The 23,361-nt window shown below is 41.6% G+C and overlaps 1 protein-coding gene across 3 annotated transcripts in view; it reads right to left on the reverse strand.

The window, feature by feature from the left end:
- The window catches only part of PAG1 (phosphoprotein membrane anchor with glycosphingolipid microdomains 1), a 102,253-nt gene that overhangs the window by 1,442 nt on the left and 77,450 nt on the right, over positions 1-23,361 (reverse strand). For 2 of the 3 annotated variants that reach the window (XM_032182613.1, XM_032182612.1), the window contains exons 4-8: positions 11,391-11,602; positions 9,223-9,274; positions 8,595-8,691; positions 5,827-6,425; positions 1,086-1,145 (exon numbers count right to left, since the gene is read on the reverse strand). In XM_032182613.1, the coding sequence (XP_032038504.1) occupies positions 1,086-1,145; positions 5,827-6,425; positions 8,595-8,691; positions 9,223-9,274; positions 11,391-11,515 (933 nt within the window). In that variant the 5' untranslated portion in view covers positions 11,516-11,602. Of the gene's footprint in view, positions 1-1,085; positions 1,146-5,826; positions 6,426-8,594; positions 8,692-9,222; positions 9,275-11,390; positions 11,603-18,391; positions 18,485-23,361 lie in introns of those variants that run through there. The other variant, XM_032182614.1, reaches the window with a different exon arrangement.

Consider the following 23,361-nt stretch of genomic DNA (forward strand, 5'->3'; position numbering starts at 1 on the left):
AAAAATCAGGAGGAAAATCAGAAAATAGCAAATAGTCAGTGCTGGCCTTGATGTGCAAGGTTTGTTCCCTTGGCTAGCCTGCACCTGAGCTGCACCTCAGTCACTGCCTGTCAGAACTGAAGACCAGAGATTGGTACCTCCCAGCTGCTGCAAACACAAGAAGGAGCAGGAATTTCTCTCCTTCTGGCTCCACATGGGGTGGGTAGAACAATGAACCCAACAAGGGTAGAGAAACCTTCCCAAAAGTAAATTTCTAATGGCACAAATTGTATAAGCAGTATTCTAGAAAAGCTCTCAGAGGAAGTGGTACGCCCAAATTGCTGCACAAAGGTGGCCCTTCACGAAGAGGTGAAGGAGAAGCCCACGTCCACGTGTCCCTGTGCTCCTGGCTGGTGCCCAGTGCATCCTGACTCCCTCTGCCAGTCGATGTGCATAACTTCCCTCTCGTGGGCCACAAGGCTGAAATTTTTTGCTTTGCTTCTCTGGTACCTAGCATTGTAATTGACATACAGCTCCTCTGCTACATTTGAAGTCTTTCCTCCCAAGCATGCAAGACCACCATGGATTTGTATCAAATTGTAAAGAAGCACTGGATATGGTCACGAGCAATCTTATTTCTGTTTCACTTTTCTATCTCTGTTTCAATCTCCTCAATTTCTTTGACTAACAAACATTTAAAAGAACAGTTTACGTTCCGATGCTTTCATTGTGCTTTTCAGCCCCATACACTTTGAATGGGAAAGGTAGGGCACGTTTCAAACTTCTTAAGTAGAACTTGGCAACCAAACCAAGGAGCTGCCCTAATGATCAGCTAATTAGTGTCTCTCATTATTTTCAGACACCTTTTTTTAAGCTTATTGGCCTGACAAAGCCATATGCTAGAATACTTCTATTCAGAAATTTATAAATACTTCTATTTCAGAAATATGACAGTGCAAACTTTGTACAGAAAAACTTCAGCTTTCATTTTCCCTTCAGACAATTTTCACCTTTCTTAGATCCTGCTTAATCACGCAGAGCTTATGCTAATTTCTGCCTGAAAAAAGGTCTCTAGCTAGTTATTGAATTTCATGCAAGAAACCAACCTCATCTTCTGTAAGAGATGGATCTTCCTCCCGAGACTTGTAAGACATCGAACTATGCCTCTGTAAAAAAGGAAGAAAGAAAGAAAAAAAAAAGGCTCATTACCAGTCAACAGCGTGGAACCTGCAATAAAACCCTCACATTACAATCAATACATTGTATTTTATGGTCATTTGCTCACTAGTTCCATTTTATGGAGCTAATATCCAGCGTACATCTCTGGAGATAACAGCCCTGAGGTTAGTAGAGCTTTTTAATGTATCTGCTCTTGTGCTGACCTAAAAGGGGCAAAAATAATGTAATGGTTAAAACAATCTCTGCTGCGCTGTACCCCTGCCTTTAAACTTCCAATGAAGTAAAGTGTCTGCAGAGGCTTTTGAACAATTAAAAGCGAGGTGCTGTGAAACACTAGCCAGCCTTCTGCTTGATTTTCAGATACACTCCTAGATTACAAAAGAACTCACTGAGCTGGAGCCTTCCTTACGATTACTGTCCTTCCTTCAGCGAGGTCTGGAAGCTCTGCAAGGCAGCGACATTTTCCTCCACCACAAATTGTAGCAACTATGCCGAGGTGCACTCACAACCTTCAAAGCTCAACATGAGCCAGCAATGTGTGCTTGCAGCCCAGAAAGCCAACCATATCCTGGGCTGCATCAAAAGCAGCATGGCCAGCAGGGCGAGGGAGGTGATTGTCCCCCCTCTGCTCTGCTCTTGTGAGACCCCACCTGGAGTGCTGTGTTCTGCTCTGGGGCCCCCAACAGCAGAAGGACATGGAAGTATTAGAGTTAGTCCAGAGGAGGGCCATGAGGATGATCAAGGAGCTGGAACACGTCTCCTATGCAGACAGGCTGAGGGAGCTGGGGTTGTTCAGCCTGGAGAAGAGAAGGCCCTGGGGAGACCTTACAGCAGCCTGCCAGTACCTAAAGGGGACCTACAGGAAAGCTGGGGAGGGACGCTGAGTCAGGGGGAATGGATTTAAACTAAAAGAGGGGAGATTTAGATCAGATACAGGAAAGAAATTCTTTACTATGAGGATGGTGAGGCCCTGGCGTAGGTTGCCCAGAGAAGCTGTGGATGCCCCATGCCTGGAGGTGTTCAAGGCCAGGCTGGATGGGGCTTTGGGCAACCTGCTCTGGTGGGAGGTGTCGCTGCCCATGGCAGAGGGTTGGAACTGGGTGGTCTCTAAGGTCCCTTCCACCCCAAACCTTTCTGTGATGCTGTGATTCTGTGACTTTTATGTCAAGCAGGGCCCTGGCTACCTCACAGCAGATGTACAAGTCCTCCTCACCAGGGCAAGCAGACCTTGCCGAACTCCTGCCCCACATTTTGGAGTTTTATGCAAAATTTCCACTTAAAATATTTCAGACCTCCTCCAGTACAGACCAAGATGGAGAAGTAGAGCTATTTTTAGCACAGTCAATTAAATATTGCTTCCAGAAATGTATAAGACATACAAGATATATTTATTTATTTATTTATTTATTTATTTTCCATAAAGACTCATTACAACAGATTCCTTCCTTCTTTCATTTTTCTTGGTGGTTTAATTCTGAAAAATTCCAAACTTCAGGCTCCTCATGCAGGTCTCAGGAAGACTCTGACCCAATGCACTCTGAATCCTACTCCTGGTGGAGCTTCCTTTAGGCCTACCATCTTTAACTTCTGTCTTGCTGGCTGGAAAATCTACGCTTTAACCTGTGGTTTGCTCACTCACCAATTAAAAAAAGAAGTTCAAATGCATTTTGGTGTAGCCTTTTATTGAATCTGCAATACTACAGATGCTCAGTTTATTTGTTCTCGTTTGCGGGACATGTTTTGTCTTGAGGAGTAAGTTTTTAGTGTCAGCTTTGACCATTAAAACAAATATGTGCTAGAAAGAATCTGCAGTGATGTTATTTTCTCTAATCAGTGTGTTTGTAAGCACCGTGTGCCAGGATCCCTTCTACCGTTTCCCAGTCCAGTATTGAGAAACATCCCCAAGTACTGACAGTCCTGTCTGTTTCCCTGGTACACAGTGTCCTTTCTTCTAAATGTGGAAACTGTGACACATTGATTTTGAAGGATATCATCATCTTGGAAACAGAAGAAAATACTTGCTCCTAAACACCTTGTACCTAGCAATTTTATAAATTACGTTTGAAGCCTCAACACAAACAGAACAAGTTCTTATTTTCTTTCCACTTTCCTTTTGTTCCTCAACAGCACTGGATTTTTTGCTCGTTGGCTTGGCTGTTGCTCCTGACTCAGGCATCAGAACAAGAACACCATTCTCCTAGGGTGCATTTGCGAAAGATGCTTTGCCCGTCCTCAAGCTGTGAAAGTCTGAAACCAGATGGGCAGCAGCCAAATGTACACACAGAGAACATTTTTACCAGTGTTCCTGGATTTTCTCACTCTGGAAAGTCCTGGATGAAAAAGAGGATCTGTACTGCTGTATCTGTATCTGGAACGCTGACCAAGCAGTGTGCTTCTTCTGGATCCAGCAGGCATTACCTGGGGGCACACCTCTGCTGGTAATGAAACAGTGCCAGGCTCAACCTGTCGCACCAGAACTCCTCTTCATGCTGTTAAACTCTGGAGCAGTCTCAGGCTTGGCCAGCCTTGCTCCCTCCCAAACATGACAGGAAGCAAGAAGAGACACCTATGGAGTCTGTTTAACTAAAAGAGTTACAAATCTAAAATACATTTCCATAAACATCTTGTTCTTGGTTGCCACATCTGAAAAAAAACAGGCATTGCTGTGCATTGTGTGAAGAAGCAGAATACAGGGAAAAAATTATCATCACCACAACAGAAAAACAATCCTGCAACCACCTCCACGTACAATGCTGACAATAATGACATTTATATATTCAATCAATTACCATTTCCAACTCTGCTGCAGCTGTAGCTCTCAAGGACAGGACAGGCACACGCCTCAATGCATAATGCATGTACCTAGCAGAGGACTTTGGAAGGAGCTGATGCTGCTGAGGCTTAACTCAGGATGACTTTAGCTCTGAATAAATTTTAATTAGACAAACACCTTTTTTCTGGCACTTAGGGGACTGCATGTGTCATTTCTTGATTAATCCTTCAAAACCTGAACCATTTTAATCAATTCCCAGTCCTTGCAGTCACTGACATTGTATACACGGTGTGCTGGGGAGCTACTGAGCAGCAAATGCGTTTCCTTTGTATCAGTGACAGGGAAATACAATGATTTTCTGGAAGTCTTTTCACACCTGGTAGGGAAAATGTCATTAGTACTGAAAGCTGCTTCTCTAAAAGATTAATTAGAAATTACATGTGGCCAGAATTTGGAGGGAGAGAAGTGTTGATGAATTATTATCGACAGACATATCTTAATTTACTAGTTAACAAGCTCATTATTTTTAAGAATGTGCACTGAAGAGTCTGGATAAACAATTTTTAGATTTTAAGTAGCCTTCCCTTTGTTCACATCGATACTCTAGGGCTTTATAAATTACATGGTTAATCAGTTATTTAACAAGGTATTTTTCTGCCCTCTGCCTGGATTACTGAAGTACTTCAAACAAGAGAACAAACAGAAGCAAGTAACAATACCTCAGCTTTCCTATGATTTTTCAGGTATATATTTACATTAAAATGTTCCATCACACCTGAAGGATTTTTGGAAATTTTCATGAATACCTAATATTATTTCATGACTCAGACTCCAAAATTATATTAACCTGTTAAAATCACAGTTCTATTCTTCACAATTACAAATTATTTCATCAAGTTCTGAAAAATGTGAACTTAACAATTTGTGACAACTCTGTGCAGTGATTCAAAAGCATTCTTGCAATTAATTCCGGTGAAAAACTAAGACTGGTAAAACAACTTGTTGAAAATGTCATTGCTCTGTTTTTCAAGGATTTCACCACTAATTTGTCCCTAGGCTGGGAGAAAGAATAAGCCACTGAGAAAACACAACTTTTGGCTGTGATTTTACCAGGTAGAAGTTCATTACTCTGTTCATGTGTGACAAACAGAATTCAACAAGTATAAAATCTACAGGTTGATAAAGTCTTTGCAGCTTTTATGGCTGGCTTAATGGAGATTAGTACTTATCTTTTGTGATCCTTTTTACATAGGAATTGCTGAATATCAGCTACAAGACCAAAAGTAGATCTTATGTTTCAAAAGTCTACAACTTCATTCTCTCTCCCTCTCTCTTTTTCTGTTCCTATTATCTCCTACAGAGGGAGACCAGATGAAACTTCGAGCAGATGCATAAGATGCAGTTAAGTGGCCCAACAGAAGAGAGACATCTAAAACTAAGGCACCTAGCAAAAATGCCTCACTCTTCCATCCACAAATCTAGGTTTTACTAGAAAAAAACAAGCGCAAGATTCTGAACGATATATGGTTGTTAACAAAAGCACTGGATACCTATTTTAATTTCTCCTACAAGTATAATACCATTGGATAAAGAAGCAGAGGCTTCCTATGTAACTTCTGGATAATATTTGAGAAAAGATTTATGAACAGCATGCTGCAAGGATCCTACATGTAGGTTCCAAAAACATGAATACATGTTTTTACTAAAGTGTAATGCTGTACCATGATTTTTCCTATTTCTATATTTTACAGTCTTGCATCGATTTGAGTGTGCTTTTACTTTTTTTTTTTTTTTCTCCATTTCTTGCCATTTTTTTGTTATTTAAAAAATATTCCTCTGCCCTGTGTGTTCTGTAGTGATTGTCTGTCTGTTTGACAAAGACAAGTAGTATTTACCTTCTCTGGTTCACTTGCTCCTTCTGTTCCTTCTCCTTCTTCCACTTCATTTTCTTGCACGTTCTCATTTTCGTCAAGAAGTTTCATGGGTACTGGAGGGGGAAGCTCATCTTCTACATCTGGTGTGTTGTCAAGAGGGCTTTCTGAATTAGCACTTTGGCGACTTTTTTTATTTCGGTCTACAGACGCATATTCTGCTGATTCAATTCTGCACTCAGGAGTCTGATCCTGACCTTCAGATGCCATCAGTGAAGCTGCTGACTTTCTGTTGCAGCTTCTTTCCATGTTGGCTGCTGCTCCAACATCTTTGATTTCCTTCACAGTTTCATACAAGCAGTCCTCAACTATGTTCTCTTGAGAGGAGCTGTCTTTTAAGACTTCGTAAGGCCCTTCCATTCCAAGACCTTGATCATTTTCTGCATTTCTAGCTGAGATGATGGTTTCCATGGTATTGTTAGGGGGAATACTGGGTAGCTCCCGGCTCTGGTGACATTTTATGGATTTTCCAAGACTGTCTTGTGGATCTAGCAGATCAGAGACAGATGTTTGTACTTCTTCATAAGGCTGGATACAGGCAGTTGTACTGTCCTCTGAGAGCACTAGAGAAAATTATAAAGAAGTATTTAAAACAACCGCATGACTAAGAAAGCTGAATGCAATTTGGTATTCTCTACATTACTCTGTTTCTGTGTCTTATTAAAAAGAATAAATGACAGTAATGCCTGGAAATGCCTAATAGTCATCATGTTTTCAGTTTAGAAAAAGCTTTCAGTTACAGAGCTTTCTGCACTCAACTGTTAAAATGTCATTCTGACAACATCTTAAATGCTTTGTGCACCCCCAAATCGCTTTACAGAGCAACGGTATTCACAATAAAGACAGGTTGGGTGGGCAGGTGCAGGCAGGCACTTACTTTCAGCTGGCTTGTACTTGAATTGGTTATGTTGAATGCTTGCAGACTGTTCAATAGTTTCAGATGGGGAACACTGCTGGGAAGCCTCAAACCAATTGCATTCAAAATATCTTGTGGGATTTTCCTCTTCCCATTTCCTCATCCTTTGTAATCAAAAAAGAAGGCTGTCCTGCCTTCTCCCTGCCCAGCCCTCACCTTGTTCAACACACTGGCCAAATTCTCCTCTGAATCACACCTTGCCCAGGCTTGTTAAGTCAGCCTCACTGCACGCCACACCAGGAGCTCCTTATTGGAAGGCTGTGCCGTACTTTTCCTAGTCTCACACCACATAATGTAGGTTGACAACCTACTAACAAGCCAGCCATATGCACAAAAGAGACGAGTAGACTTCAGAAAGTAGTGTTAGGCAGAACATGTTATTTTAAGTAGCAGAAGTGGGCCACATGTCACTGTCACAAAGAGAGTATCAGGGACTGAAATTTATGGGACCTCTCATCTTACAGTGCACACATGTGACATTTACCTGCATTCAGGGATGTATACGTGGGTACATACAAGCGTGTTTCGGATAGTACATGATGTGTTACTTTATGAGACACCATTTCTTTGAAAAATCACTTCTGGACAGCTTTACAGTACAGTTCCTATGGTGTTCTCTTGGAATAATCTACCTATTCTTCCATTTCCTTTAGCGTGTTTGACATCATGACAACAAGTGCTGCTGAAGCAACCAGTGCCACTAATTTGGTGGTTGTCACATATGCTTCTCTACCTTCAGCACTGGACATGCAGACTCACACAACAGCTCCTTTAGGAGCTGTAACCTGACAGAAAAACTCAAGTTGGAATTTCAGGCATGAGATGGTAATCATTGTCTGAATGGGAAACATGAGGAGAAGAAAGGGAAAACATCTTTCTCCATTCGCTTGCATCCTGCACCTTGAGAGGAAAAAGTCACATTCAAGGTGTCCTGTTCACTCCTCAGGATGCCTGTAGACTTCCTGAGGAACTTCAGGACCAGCCTGGGGAAGCTGGAACATTTTCCCTTTCTGGCCTTGGCCCTCAGGGACTTCTGTGCTCTTCAAAGAGCTTAGTATAGACAAGCAGCCACCAACAAAACTCTGACAAGTTGGGCAAAAGAAAAAATAATACATTTGATGGTGCTTGGACTCGATGATCTAGAGGTCTCTTCCAACATAGAAATTCTGTGTGATTCTGTGATTCTCCCATAGCCCTGCCCCTGCTTAAAAGGCAAACAGCAAAATAACTTTTAACAAAAAGAATATTTAAAACATAAAATAAGAAATTAAAGCAAATTGTTTCCTCTTCTGTGAAAGGGTTGCTACGCAAATTGTAAGCTGAGTAGTATCTGACAGTCTAAAACCTGTCTGATAGTTGACAGCATGCCTTTCAGGAGCAGCTTCTGACAGCTGAATGTGTGGTGACTGGTGGCAAGCAGAAACGCTTCCCCCTTTCCAGAGGGCTTTTCCTTGTGCACTGAGTCACTCAGAAATGTGAGCGTACCCAAATGCAACAAGTCAATGTACAGGAGCTGTGATGAACCACAAAAACAAAGTTTAGAAATTCCTTTGGTCACTTGTCTCCGAGGGGTAAAGATTTAATAGCTCAACCTCCAGCTTCACAGTTAGGTTGGAGGAGAGCTGGGAGGAGGGGATGCAGCCCCCGGTGCCACGGTGAGCATTTGGCTCCCAGCAGCGCTGAACCCAGAGCACGTTTTATTTTTAGGTGCAGCTGAGCAAAATATTTTCCAGTGATACTTGACTTTCAATGTATGTGAATCACTTTGAGTGCTCAGCAAAGCAAAGACTGAGAAAAAAAAGGAAGCGTTGCTCACCCTCGCCATTGCTGAGAGCCCCGTTCTGCTCGCTGCTGGGGGGCGGCTCCGTGGCCGAGCTCGTGATGGAGTGGCTGAACACCTCCTTCTCAGAAGGCTGCAACACAAAGCAGTGGGATTTAATCAACACATGGTCAGAACGCATGTTTGCATGAACGGAATCACAATGAATTTCATTCCCATCTCAGGAGAGAGACTGACTCGCATGCATCACTGGCAGGAGGGTAAAATCAGGCTGATTATACTCAAACAGATATTTATGTGTTTACAGATGTTAAAAAAAAAACAAATCTAAGTGTGTCCAGGGTGGTCTCCCTTCCAGACTTTATGGTAATAGAAATTACCAAAGCTTCAACCAGTGAGAAGACAACAGCTGACAAATGGGTAAACTGCACTTGCACTGCAACCCGAAAGAATGAAAAAGCAGGAGATACGGAGCGACAACACAAAATGCAAATTATTGAGATCAGCAGAAGTTGTCTTCCTTTTCCTGTCCTGAAACTTTTAAAATTTCCTATGCTTAACAGTCTCTAAGCTTCTGATCTGTTTTTCAGCCTGCAGTATTTTGCAAGGGGCGTGATGCAAACCAACCCCGAGACGACACAAGCTGCCAGGAATAAACACTTACCACGTTCATCAGATTTTCATGATCTCCATTCTGATGTTTGGACTTCTTTTCCCTTAATGAAGAGGCAACACAAAAAGTTACTCCAGATTACACTATTCCACAAATGCCAATCATTAATAGCTTTTACACACCTGCGGGGAGCAGAACTGTGATTCACCACAATATTACAAATTTCGTAACTGAAAATTATTACAGGGACAGGTAAGGTTTCTGTGTAAGGTCACCAGCAAGATAGGGTGGTGATGAACATATCTGAAGAGGTACAGCAAACACACACAACCTTTTTTCTTGTTTAAGGAAAGATCACAAGAAGCAGCAGAAGACACCCACAAAATTCATCCTACTTCCACTCAGGATACTAGTTATAATTAACAATAACCACGAGCAGCTCAAGAAGGCCTACAGATTACATAGCAGCAGAGACTTTTCAAGATGAATGCTGCTTCAATTGTACTTCATGGGGCTACCGGTATGGATCGAATTTCCCATTTCTACCGTTTTGGAAATAAAACTCTCATTCTGGCAGGTGTCTCCTAGGCAGGACAGACACTTGTAGGATTCTACACTTTAGAGAGGCTGAACTCGAAATCAGCAGTGTTTGTGACTCGGCCTCTTGGAGCTCCCTTGGTTTTTAGCTCTCTTCTCTCTGTGAAGGCCTGACAGATCATATCTACCACTGTGGGGTGAGTGCAGGTTGCCTGGCTCCCTCTCAGCAGGGCTGAGCCTCAATGTTTTGAAAGAGCCTTGAAATTTGAATGAACAAAGTCAGTAGAAGGGCTTGTACTTGTGCAATCTCTTGTGGAGAAGAAAATAAGGATGGTATAAGCACAAACCATTAATTAATAGCACTGTCTGATTCTTAATCATTTTGGTCTGGATCAATTCCCTGGTCTCCAAGAACAGCCAAAGCAAAGCTGCAATACATAGAAATTATTTTCCTTTCCTTTCCTTTTTGCCTATGCTTTTCTGTCCTGTTCAGCCCACTTCACTTTCTCAATTGATAACAGGTTATAGAAACTTTCACTTCCAGATCTTTCTGCAAAAATTCCTGTTCTCTCAGAAAGCCTGGCGAGACCAATGGTCCAAATGCCAAGTTAAGAATGCAGTACTACATGTGTGTGCTGGAGGGAGGAAGGCATCTTGTGAGGAGGGCATCCTGCAGAAAGACAGAGGGGAGGACAGCAGCTGCTGCTTTACCTGCTTCATCTCACTGCACCACATGCTAAAACAGAGGCATAGGAACACAGCTGATGCCTTTTCCTCAGCAGAGACCAGCACTAACATGCTGCTCCTGTCCTGCAAACCCCTGGGGACAGTGGATCTTCGCAGAAGACCTCTGCTGGTATGGATCTCCCTCCCAGGTGACACCAAGATTTGCAGCCCTTCCTCTCCCTTTTCCCTGCTCAGATCAGCTCTCCCTCATGGTTTGTAACAAATCTTTGCCACATGTGCAGTTTTTCAGAGGGAGAAAGCAAAATTTTTTTGCTTTTATTTCAGCATGGGATTTTTCCCACTCCTCCAGCTAGTTATAAAGCATCATTTAATACTAACGCTGGTGTAAAGAAACTATTCAGAACAGATTATTGTCTTTAAAAATGTTTTTAGCTAATTTTTGTGTGTGTGTCTGTGTGTGTGTGATCTACACCCAGAGGAATTCACAGAGCCATGCTATGCCAAGGGGATCCAGCAGTGATGTACAGGATGGGTGGTGCTAGAGCAGAGCTGGCACTGCCACCCGGCATGGCATTGCCATCAATGTCCATGACAGCACCTAGCAAGCACTACAGCATTATTCCTTCACACCAAAAATAAATTCTTAGATTATTCCTCTACAAGAGAAAACAGTATGAACTGTTTAAATTCAGGTTTGCTCTGAAAACAGATGTTGTGCTGTCAGGCCTGAGATCCCAAATAAATTACCCCGAGGGTAAAAAGATATCGTAAGCCAACCCACAGACATGCCTGCGGGTGCAAAAGGCAGGGTAGTGTGAATGAACTTATCCCTCTGAAAACACAGAGTGACTACTTTGCATTAACTTACTACAGTGTGGTAATTTATTTTTGTACCTAAGTCCTCAGTATTTCTTGCTAACTAATTCCTCAGGAAGCTAATCCATGCAGTACTTGACTTGAGAAGTGTTATTGCTTCCTAAGCTCCCAAGCCATACCTGTTGCAGCTGGAGCAGAGGAAGATGAGGAAGGTGAGGAACAGGAGTGTTGTCACAGCTGCCAGGCTTCCCCACAGGATGATGTGGACCCGTCCACTGCTGAAGAAGCCACTGTCTGGTCCCATGATACTAGCAGGAGCTGGTGTCACTTGGGGATGGAGAGGTTACTCCTTGGAGAAGGCTGGCATCTGTGCTGAACGCAGCTTCTGTTTCTGCAGAAAGAAGAACATCTTTGGAAGTTAGCACAGATTTTGAAGATAATGAATCTGACAACTCCAAATCTGACAGGAGAGGTTTTCAAAACGAGATCTTACAAAAAAACAGTTTTGACTACAAGACAGCCAGCCAAAGATATTTTCAGCTACGTTTCTGATGGTGACATAGAACAAACTTTGTCAAGTATTAACACAAGCTGTTATGTATCTACAATCTCAACATGAATAAAATGTAGTACAACATCTCCGTACTCACACTTTGAAGAAGAAAGTTTATAAATCCATTTCAGGGACCAGAGCAGTCTATTTTGCAATGTTATTTGTTAACTTAATTGAAACGTGAGCTTTCAAAAACAACAACTTCTGCAAAGTTAACACAACATAATTGCAGCAGGACTTTACCTCCTTCCCTTGTCTCCTGCCTCCATGGGATTTGGTGTTTCAAGTACAATGATAAGAAAGTTAGATAAGATTTTAAAAGGAATAATGCAAAAATCTTTCTCACAGCAGATCAGATCTAATCTTTTAATCTGTTTCTATGTGCGATACTTATTTTCTTAATAGTTGGTCTGAAGAGTGGTCTGAAGAGTAGTAATATTGATTTTTATTTTTATTTTTTTGCTTTTCTCCAACTAAATTGACACCTAAGATAACAACTAATGAGAAAAATAGACACGATGTTTTTTAGAACTTGAACAAACACAACTTTTGCTACAGCACAGCAGCCCCTGCAGACACTTCCTGGGTTAACAGCATTTACAATCCGTAAGTTTTGTTATTCAATATGTTCAATATTGTTAATATAACATACTGTCGACATATGGCAAAATTAAAAAAAAAAAAAAAAAAAGAAAAGAAAAAAAGAAAAAAAAATCTTTCATTCTGCACAGCTCTTTCTCCATAATTTAAAAATAAGTAATACAATTGCAGACTTTCAGCCTTATTTTGGGATTGATAAACTCTCAGGTAGAATACAATGGTCAAGAAAGGAGTAGTTATCTTATGGGAATAAAAAAAAGCATCCCAAACATAAGACTGAATAATGACTTAAATCAACATGACTTACTTTCAAATTTTCAGCTACATTTCTGATGGTGACATAGAAAAAACCTTGTCAGACATTAATACAAAATATACTTTAATTGTATGTATATATTTTTGTTTATGCAAGTTTATGCATATCAAATATGTATGTACAAATGTATATATATTTCTACAGCACCAGAAGCACATTTTTTTAATAACAAATTCAATGTGGTACCAACATCATATCTGTATCAAAAACCACTATGTCACCATTTTGTTACTAAAATATTATGAGAAAAAAGTTTAATTTCTAGAAAAATGCCAGTCACATCAAAGGAAATCTGTTGAGTCAGCAGAATAAACAACCGAGTTATTTTACTATGTAGAAAGTAATGTTTCTGTTCCCGTGCAAAATTGGTTCATTGATTTCCATCATGCAGGATCAGACTTCCAGACACCTTCTAAAAAGAACCAATTCTAACCAATTTCTCCATGGTGAAAACAAAATTTAAGTTATTAATGATATTGCAGTAGCTTGAAGAGGTGAGAAACAAACATGGAATTTATTAATTTTTCTGAGGCATTCTAGCCATGTCCAATTTACCCTGGTTTGCATTTGTTGTGGGGAACAGAGAATATGAGGAATAATATGAAAAAGACCAAAAGATGGAGAAGTTTATGAAAGAATAAAAAAGTTGCTGGTCCTAGCAAGATAGGCTTAAAAGTGTAGTTGAGTATTTCTGGTTTGGCCAAGTAACTGGAAAGTCAGATAATCTGTAACTTTACAAAACCCATAAATACAAAGGATGGGGAGGGAGCAGCAGGTGTCACATGTTGTACAAGTGCTGGATGTGTTTTACTCATAGTTTTGAGTAGCAGTAAGTGCCCAACAGCATTTTAGTTGTCTTCTTTCTTAGTTTTCTCAATAAATAAGTATATAAATTTAGAGAACATGAATGAGGAAAAAAAAAATCCATATTTTTTTCAAATATTAGGCAAAAAAAAAAGTAAGAAGAATAGAGATTTCAAAGTATGTTTCTGAAAACAGAAATACGTGGTTATTTGTTTTTTGGAGCAGGCATAAAGTTGTCTTGAATGATATTTACTCTGAAGAGCAATACTGTTCTCCTCTCAAAAGACTAAGTGATGTGCCAAAAGCTAACACAGCAGAAAAAGTTTCTCTACATATAAGGCTGCTGGCCTTTAAATACAGACAATATTGGAGCTAAGGAAAGCTAAGGATGCATGGTGTAAAGACACACATAAAAGCTGCATCCCTTGAAAACTTCAGCACAGTTAGGAAGTTGTGTGATGAGCAGAAGCTTTTTAAGCTCAGCTTAAAAAGAAGTGAGATCACAGAGAGAGCCAAGGGAGAGAGATGTGTGAGTGCCAAGATGTGCAAGACTGAAGCCAGAAATGAGAAACCCCACCAGGCAGAAGCCAAATGGAGGAAAGCAAATGACCAAGGACAGAAACTGTACTTGTTCTGCAGTGAAAGGCCAAGAATGCAGACACCAAAGCTTTGACTGTAAATTGAGAGAAAAAGGTCAGAAATGGTCAAGTGCTGTGGCATTTCTAGCTCCTGGAGGAGTTTGGCATCTGTGCAAAAGGACCTGGAAGCTGCTCAACAGTTCTGCTTTAAGTACAGAACAGCAACAAGTAAATATAATTATAATACAAACAAAGCATGTATATTCACCCTGTGTTGAAGACGGCACCCTTCTCAGGTGGTGCCATCAGAGGACTCAATCCTACTGTTCAATGCCTCCCAAACTATGAGGCTAAAACAGTTTTCATTCAGGTAGGTGCATTTGACACAGGAAAGCTTCTGGAAGCTGGACAAGCACCCACCAACTACCATGACCAGCCTGGGACAGAAACCTGACAGAGGACAGTGAAAATACAACGGACTCGTCTGTTTCCACTTGGGCAATGCCTGGGCACTAAAAGTTTAATGTGCGGTTAATATAATGAATTTTGGAGTTGCTTCAGAAGCTAGTTTTAAGCAGAAACTTACTTGCAATCATGACTATGGAACAATAAGCAGCTGTCAAAAATCTCCTAGACACCTGAAATGGTTAACTACTGCTTTCACAATAAAAAGTTATATCGTGCTGCCCTCTGGTGAGGCTTTCTGTTAGGGGAAAGGTATTTGTGCCTGCTGTCCTCACGGCTACGGCTTGTGTGATGGTGCTTCAGAGGTGAAAAAAACCCTGCTGCTAAGGATGGAGTTTCACAGAGTCTGTCATCTCCCTGGCTCGAAAAAATATCCTGATACTACCCTTGAAAGACTGCCAGACTTGAATAGCTTAACCTTGAGGGGAGACACCAGTGGGACAGGATAATGGTCAGCTGAACTGACTTTTTTTCAGTATGTGAAGATCTTTGAAGATGATTTCTCTAGCTGCACTCTTTCCAGAAAAAGGCAAGGGTATCTTTCTTCAGAAATCTCAAGTTACTAGTGACACCAAAGTCCCCCGCCCCCCCCCAAAAAAAAAAAAAAAATAAAAAAAAAAAAAATAAAGACTAATAAAGACAGACCTGGGGTACCTGGATAAGAAAACTTATTTCATCTAGGGCAAAGTGCCAATGATGGCTTGCGTTCACATTTCAAAATCATTATCAGTTCAGAAAACTAATTCTTACATTATATTGAATAGAATTTCTCCTTCTTGTTGGAACTTTCTCTTGCTTTTTAGACATCAATATTTACCATTAGTGGAATCTATACAACAAATAACACCCATAGCCATTTCTTCAAAATTGCAGTTAAATGCACAATTATGTTTGTAGTTTCAGAAAGAGGGATATTTCACTACATGACCCGCACTTTTACTGTGAATAATGTGTTGTTTTTCATTATGAGTGCTGTAGGGATAAAGCACAGCTCAGGCATTTCAGAGTGAGGACAGAAGGGTACAATGTGCAAGCAATTTGAACGTGAGATATACAAAAGAGCGTGGGAAGGCTGCAATTTTTGGGAGTGCATAGAGTGAGAACATCAGCTCATGAGGGAGCTGCTGCAAAAGCTTGGATCGAGACCTGGACTCCTTTCAAGCCTGGGGATGGCCAGATCCTGTGCATGCAGAGCCGGTGGCCTGGGAGGCACAACAGGAGATGATGGCGTGTGCCCATGCCCACTGCCAGGGCTGAGGCTCTCCATGGCACTTCTCCCACCAACCATCCCCTCAGTGTCCTCTCACTGCTTCTGGGCTTTGCCACCATTTCATTCATGTCCTGTTACAAACCATGTTAGGCCCACGTTTCAATCAGCTTCCATGGGGAAATGGGTGGGAAAAGCCAATGGCTCCGCATTTCTGGTTTCCTTAATGAATTATAGATAGATTCTAGGCAAGGGAAGAAATTGTTCTGAAAACTGAGTGACTTTGGATGTGAAAACCCAAACGCGAGAGGACAGGAGAGACACTGGGATGGCTCAGGATCACAGCTCTCTGTCCTGAGCTGTCAGACCAGGAGCTTTGTGGGCCTGCCCCTGTGTTGAGCTTCCCTCTCAGGCTGCAAGGCCTCCTCGCACTCACTTCTCCTGCCCACTTCTCCCATTTCCAGTACCTCCAGTTACTATGATAGCATCACTAAACTATAAAACAGTTTAGTCACATCATCTGGGTTGGAAGATCCTCTCCACCCTATTAGAGCAGACCTAGAAGGGACTGGGGAGAGTGGGGAAGAAGGCCTTGGAGGTGCGAGTATCATCATGGATGTAGCTCCCTTTATCCTTTAGTGCTGTCTGGAAGTGGCCCCTCAGTGTTTCCTTTCTGCAGCTTGCCACAGCTGGTGGACTCCTGATAGCAAAACTTCACACAATGCCCAAATTTTGGGATGCCATCAAGGCTGCACCTGCCCCTGCATGGGCAAAATAATTCGGCCAAACTTTTCACAGGTATCTACTACTGCAGATCCTGGTGTGAAGTCTGTCTGCAGGAGGCAGTGGGAGTTGTGCTCAAGATCACATCCACAGTAGTAAATTAAACATGTATGGGACAATTGTCATGTATTGGAGTCAACTGGCATGGCACAGCCTATCTCCATAAGGTTAAACTTACTTCTTCTCCATAAAATGGTGGTTGTCCACCAACCTGCCCATCAGGAGTGGTCCCTAGCCTAAGTTAACTCCTGAGCTCTGCTTGAGATTAGTTTGGGAAAGAGCCACTGACTGCAAGCAAAAGCACACCTCTGGCTGCTCTAACTTGTTAAAAACCGATCCTTCCTATCTCAGACTGAGAATCAGAATTTAGTGGGTCCTTTTGACCTCATGCCCCTGTGCTAGAAATCCTCCTATTCTCTCAGCACTCCTACACCACAGGATGTGCCCACCTTTCTACCCAGCCTGGCTCTTCTCATTAGCTCCCAGTTCCTGTCTGTCTGCTCACTACCCACTTCTGTTTGCTGCCTGAGGCAATCACCTAATTTATAAGTAGCTAAAACAATGCTAACACAGCAATAAGCATGCATGGGTACCTAATAAAGTAAGTACAAAGACATGGAAATTTTATCAAAAAGCAAAAATTCAGATAATTCACAGGCATTTCTACATTAAAATAGATGACACTATAGAACAGCCTGAATACAAAAACGTTATCCTTGCTTTAAATTGGTGCTAGGTACTTAAGAGTAATTGCACACTATTAGATGCTTCTGGAGACAACAGGCGACAGGACTGCTGTCTACACTGAGGTCCTGCTTGCAGAAACTCTCCCTACACCACCATGCTACCAGAATCAAGACTGAGGCTTCTGCAAATGCGCTGTAGAAAAGTTGTATGACCAATCTGTGCTAGTTTTTCTGCACCTGTCTTATGGTGTTTCAGCTTCTAGTTGATTATATTTAGAGCCAGTACTGAACTATGCAAACATTAAGACCAAGATCACGTTTTTCAGTGTCTAATGTATTTCACTTTTGGGGTTGGTGTGCACTAAATCAGAACAAATCCTTCCCTATGACAGATTAACGCTCTCCTAGTGCAGTTGCATTTTGAGCTACTTGGCTTGGCAGCACCCATGTAACTGGAACAGTTGAAGACAAAAAGACACGTCTTATTGCAAGCAGTCGGGAACTGCTACAGCAGACCAGATGTGCACATAATTAAGGGCTGGTCCTGAAAGCCTGATGCTGGAAGGAATTACTGACATGGACTATAGCACTGCTGTAGGCTGTCAGATGAGCCTTGCTGAGGCTGTGCGTGCCGTAAGCCTTCAAAAAAGCTCACGTTTCTGCTTTGTGAAACAGCAGAATGATGAGGTCCTGATCTAATCCCCCACTGTATCTACTTTTACAGAAATCACTGCTGGCTTATCAAAGATCTGTGTGTGCTCTATAATGCAAAAACAGACCCCAGACAAAACTGAGCAGTCCCAAACTACCAGTCACTTTTAACCCCTTTTAAGCATTAACATCCCTCAAAGAGAAACCAAGTATCTCTGAAACCATCTATCTGTGGCATCACAGAAATCATTTAAAAAGGCCTGTGTCTCAGTAAATGCTGACCTACACTGCCACCTGCACTCAACCCACCCATGCCATGTCAGACCTTGTCACCTGAAGGTCAACATATTCAAAGTTGAACTGACTTCTACATATTGCTCTCTATTCCTATTAGAATTTTAGCAATTCACAAACTCAGAGCCATCACCAAATATCTTTTCTTTCCTTACGTATTGCTCCCAATTCCACAACCTCCAGGCACAGAACATCATAAAATCTCCCTTCTGCCGCTTCCAATTCTGCATCAGAAACTTGTACCTCTGCCTCAGGTGTATTCCAGCTTGAGCAATATCACGCCGTGCTTCCTCGCTTCCCTCTGCCTGGCCTTCCTTCTGCTGCTCACTTCTTCACAGCCTGCCTCCCCTGTGAAGCTCCCGTTTCCCAACCCTCCCTATGCTCCCAGTGGTCCTAATTGCACACAAGCCTGCATCGTAGGCATTTCCTCCTCCTCAGAAAGACATTCTGGAAAGCAGCAAAAATCAAGACAGTTACATGAACAATTAGCACATGAATTCAAGAACTTGCTTCAAGTCAGCAGAATAATTTCTATAAAAATGGTGGAGAAGTTTAGAAAATAATAGATTTTATTATTCAGAAAACAAGAGCAAGGTTTTCTAGCAGACTGTAGAACTGGATTTTCAAAGGAGGGTGAGCATAATTGTATGTGAATGTGACTGTGTCCCAGCAAAGTAGAGCCTGCAACCAGGGGTTAATAAATGTGCATAATTACACACCTAACTTGTCACGTAGCTAGCACTGTTATTTGCCACATCCACAAGGTCTTTCTGTGTATAAGCCATACGCTCACAAATCTCTGCCGAAAGTATCTGATGCTATAAATCAGGTCTTACACCAACGTGATTTTAAACTAACAGCCTAGAGCTCACAAATTCATGCCAGGGTGGGTGGCAACATTACTCCTGTGTCACTGATAAGAGAACTACCCGTTACCAGCCCTGCAAACCCCCAGCACAAGCTGGGACAAACCAGTGCTGAGGACAGAGCTTTCAAGCACAGAGCCCTGGCAGCTGCTGGGGAAGAAACTGATAATGAAGCCTCTGTGAAACAGCTCGCAGGAACTATACTGCATATTTTCTCCAGGCTTTAGCAGCCAAGTAATGACTGTCTTGAATGCTCCAGCAGAAAAGCTTTATCTGATGAGTGACCATGCCAAAGACTACAGCTTAATTGTAGCATATTATTCTCTTTCCCACACCCCCACACTATCCCATATTGCTTTCTGGCTGCAGTGAGGTAATTAGACCATGATTACTGCATACTTTAGAGCATATAGAAATGAAAGCTGTCTTTGTGATTTTTTTTCCAGCTCTGACACTATTATTCCTAAAAGCTTTGCTTTTCCGGGAACTGGATGTTATTTCTTATTAAACACGGCCTGTTTATAATTGTACTTTGCTGGTTATAATTCTACCATGCCAAGTGCCCTTTTAGCCTTTGCAGTGCAACAACCCTCTACATGAAGTGGTTTGATCAAACCTTTTGCAAACTCAGGTAATAATAATGGAAATGGAACTAACTCAGAACGTAGGCACACACAGAGACTGCCTCCGCGACCTGACCTAAAAGACCTCTAAACTCCATGTCAGTCTTATCCATTTTTCAAACTGATGTCCCAATCAGGCCCATGAAACACAATGGAGAGACAGTACTTTTCCAGAGGCTACCTCCGACTTCCAAAAGACCCTGAACTTTTAAAGATATGGGAGCTCGCAAAATATGCACTAGCAAAACACAATGCTCTGATTGTCTGTGATGAAATGCTGCCACAGAAGTGGGATACTTTTTAAAGAAAGGCTACTTCATAAGGGTGGATTTCAACTTATGTGTGTTTAAATCTCTAAAACCAGGCTTCTGCTCACTCAGACACTATCTAAATGATCCGGGCTGAGAGGTCTCACCTCCTATACTTATCACAGGAGGACATTAGATGACTTTCAGTGACTACATGTAGATGCTTAACTTTTACATTGGTAAAATTTTAGTACATATAATGAAATTAACTATACCTAAACTGAGAAATTTTAAAAATGCCTCGTACCAAAATGTTTGGGTATTAGGGCCTTTTAATACACCATGAGTGAGATCCCCCCCAAACTGAAACATACCAAAATAATTCCAGCTTTGAAAAACCTAAACAAAATAATTTTTAAACTAAAAAGCCCACATCACTGAGTGCCAACACTAGCATGTAGTTTAAAACTTGGAAAGAAAGGAGTGTTCCAGGGAAGCCAAGGGGAAGTCCATGGAGGTAAAGCACAATTCCGTAAGAAGGGCTTGTTATATTTAAGATTAAATAATCTCAAAGAAAAAGAAATTAGTGAGAATTGAGCTGTGTAATACCCTGCAGTATTAGAAGTAGCAGTCAGTCATTTAGCTTAGTGACAGACAAATTTAAAGAAAGAAAAAAAATGTTCACATTTACATTTTGTAAAGTCGAAGATCTACTCCAGGTTCAAAAAGTGATTTTTCAACTTAGCATTTGCATTTCATTAGAAATGCCAGCTTTTCTCTTAATTATTCAGCACACATATGCAAGACCTTCTGCATTGCTACAGATCCTGAAGAGTTTATGTTTTATCTAGATCAGGCCAATGCAGCACATTAGAGATTCTTTGTGTAAATAACTTCTTTCTCACAAAAAAGAGCCCAAGACAGAGAATGCTGTTGAAGAGACCTTTGGCAGAGATGAGAACTGATCCCAGATACCTGGAGTCCCCAGCCAGTGCCATATTTTCATCATCTTTCTTTTCTCCTTCAGGTTGGAAACACAGGTCTCCTGCTGTTGTACCATTTCATTGCAATTTCCCTCCAAGATGGGCACAGAGATTTCATTCTGTTGCTCCTACTGGAAATAGTAGGTGGGGAAAGAGCTGGGGCTAATGCAAATGATGATTGCCTGTGATATACCAGCACATCCTGCAGCATCTCCTCCACACCAAGGCACACACAGTGTCCCATTTGCCAGCCAGAGCAGCATGGGGTAATGAGATAAAACCAATCAAACTAATTCCTTCCTCAACACTGGCTTGCTGGCATTTCTTTCTCCAGCTTTCCTACTGTGAAGAGTGAAATAGAAAACTCTGGACTTGATCCCAATGGACTGAGGCAATAAAAGCTAATCTGCAGTCCTATGGGAATGATCCATGAGCAGGGTTCCCTCCACGCACACCCAAACCCCTCACTCCCTCCTCCACAGCAAATACGATTATAAGATCTAATGAGCTGCAACTAATGCAATTCTGAACGTCTTCACAGCTAATGAAAAACAGGTCTTCTCCTTTGAGGTTTAATTGAGATATTTGGTTCATATGGGGAAAGAATCTCCCCATAAAGCTAGGCATGAATACTGCACTTATATATCCAGCAAGGACAGTTGTCTGTCAATTTTTCATCTCTTTCTCCTGATGGCTAGCTATCTGATGGAGAGATCTGTGCTGAAGAGCTGTGTACGAAAATATCTGTGATGGGAAATGAAGTTCATGAAATAAAACTTCTCATGTCATTTCAAGGAAAATCTCTAGTCTGAATGTCATCTACTAACCACCACTTTGCAATATGAACTTGAAATAAACAGAGCATTTCCTCAACAAGAATAACTTGTAATCTCTAATAAAAACACACCCCTTGCTTCTTAAGCAAGAATCAGAAGACAGAATTGGGCCTGTAGCTTGGAAACTTGAATTTGCTCATTCACAACCAACTGACTAAAAAAATATATCATTTTTTCCCTTTCCTCCAGTCTGCTCTTTCTGCTGCCTGTTGGCATCAATGTTTCTGCAATTTAAGAATCACTGACGCTGTGAGACTTCCCCTGCCTCTGTGCTTTCCTCTGTTACTATCATTAGCACGACTTTAGCAGGAAGACCTACGATATGTGTAGCACTGCAGAGATAAAGACAAGTACATCAATCCCACTGCAGAAAGTTTTACCACTACTTTGAGCGAAGAACTGCCAAAGCATTATGACAGACAAGCAATTGCTGGTAGGCGAGAATTGTGGAGCATCACATCACTTCCCACAGTCTATGAATCAATAACCCGCCTGCCTTTTCTTCTTCCATTTTTTGGCTTTGTGCTGACCCAATCGTTACTTTTCTCCCCCAAAGAAATTGGTCTTGTTAAGGCTTTGAAGGTGAAGAATAAGAAGGGAATTTGATGAAAACCGAGGTTGGATACAGCATAACTGTTCTCCAGGGAGAAGAGAGAAAGTCAAAACTGGGCCAGTAAGAAGAATAGTCTTACACTGGTGATATATGAGGGGAAAAGCAGTTTGAAAGGTGTGTGTGGCTGGCCAGCAGTATCCACCTCTTCTTTAAAGCCTTTCAGCTGTGCAGACGTGACCACGGCACGGACACACACATGCAGCTGCACCTGCCTCCACCTGCACGCATGCCATGAAAGCAGCCACTGCCTCTGCTCCCACATGACCAGGAAATGACTTCACCAAGCAGTGTTTAATCTGCTTTATCCTTGTTCTTTGAACAGTGTGCCATGCTCAGGCCTGCTGTAATGCTCTCCTGAATATGGCTTATTTTAACGGATAACCTAACACTAATGGGGAACAAACAGGCGTTTCATCCTTTTCCATTGCTTAGGGAGACAAATTTATTGTAAAGAAGTCAGATTCTGCAGATGGGAAACAGTTCAATGGGACAGTTTTGGAAAGAAAGCATTCACCAATCAAGAGGGTGACTGCTAGTTATTGAAAGCTGAAACGGTTACAGGTTAACTTGATGGCAGCGACAGCAAATTAATTTTTGCTTTTGTTGAAAGATTTTCTTGACTATGACGAAAAGCTGGCTAACTGCCTGAAAAGCAGAGGTCGTGCAGCTCTCTGTGTTCTTTGATGCAGTATCTAGTTGATGTGCTACTTTCAGAAAAACAACTGTGACTTCCTTTTGGAGAACTCTTTTTGGATTTTCAGCTGACAAGTAACACATGACCACAGACCTTAGCTTGGAGCAGTTGCTAGACTACTTGCCTTTCTATTTCAATGAGTTATTCAAGAGAAACTCAAGCCTAAGTTTGGCTGAAAGAAAGCAAAAACAACAGAAAGACTCCACTCACTTTATCCCAGTTTCACAAGCCTAAAAATAGCAGAAGGGAGCTAATGGATTTTATGTGGACAGGGATGAGAACCCAGATTGGTGAGGGGAAATTTATTCTCAGAAAAATCCCTCATTCTGGAATTGTTACACACAGGCATG

Source organism: Aythya fuligula, chromosome 2, assembly GCF_009819795.1.
Source record: "Aythya fuligula isolate bAytFul2 chromosome 2, bAytFul2.pri, whole genome shotgun sequence".
NCBI classification, from domain to species: domain Eukaryota; kingdom Metazoa; phylum Chordata; class Aves; order Anseriformes; family Anatidae; genus Aythya; species Aythya fuligula.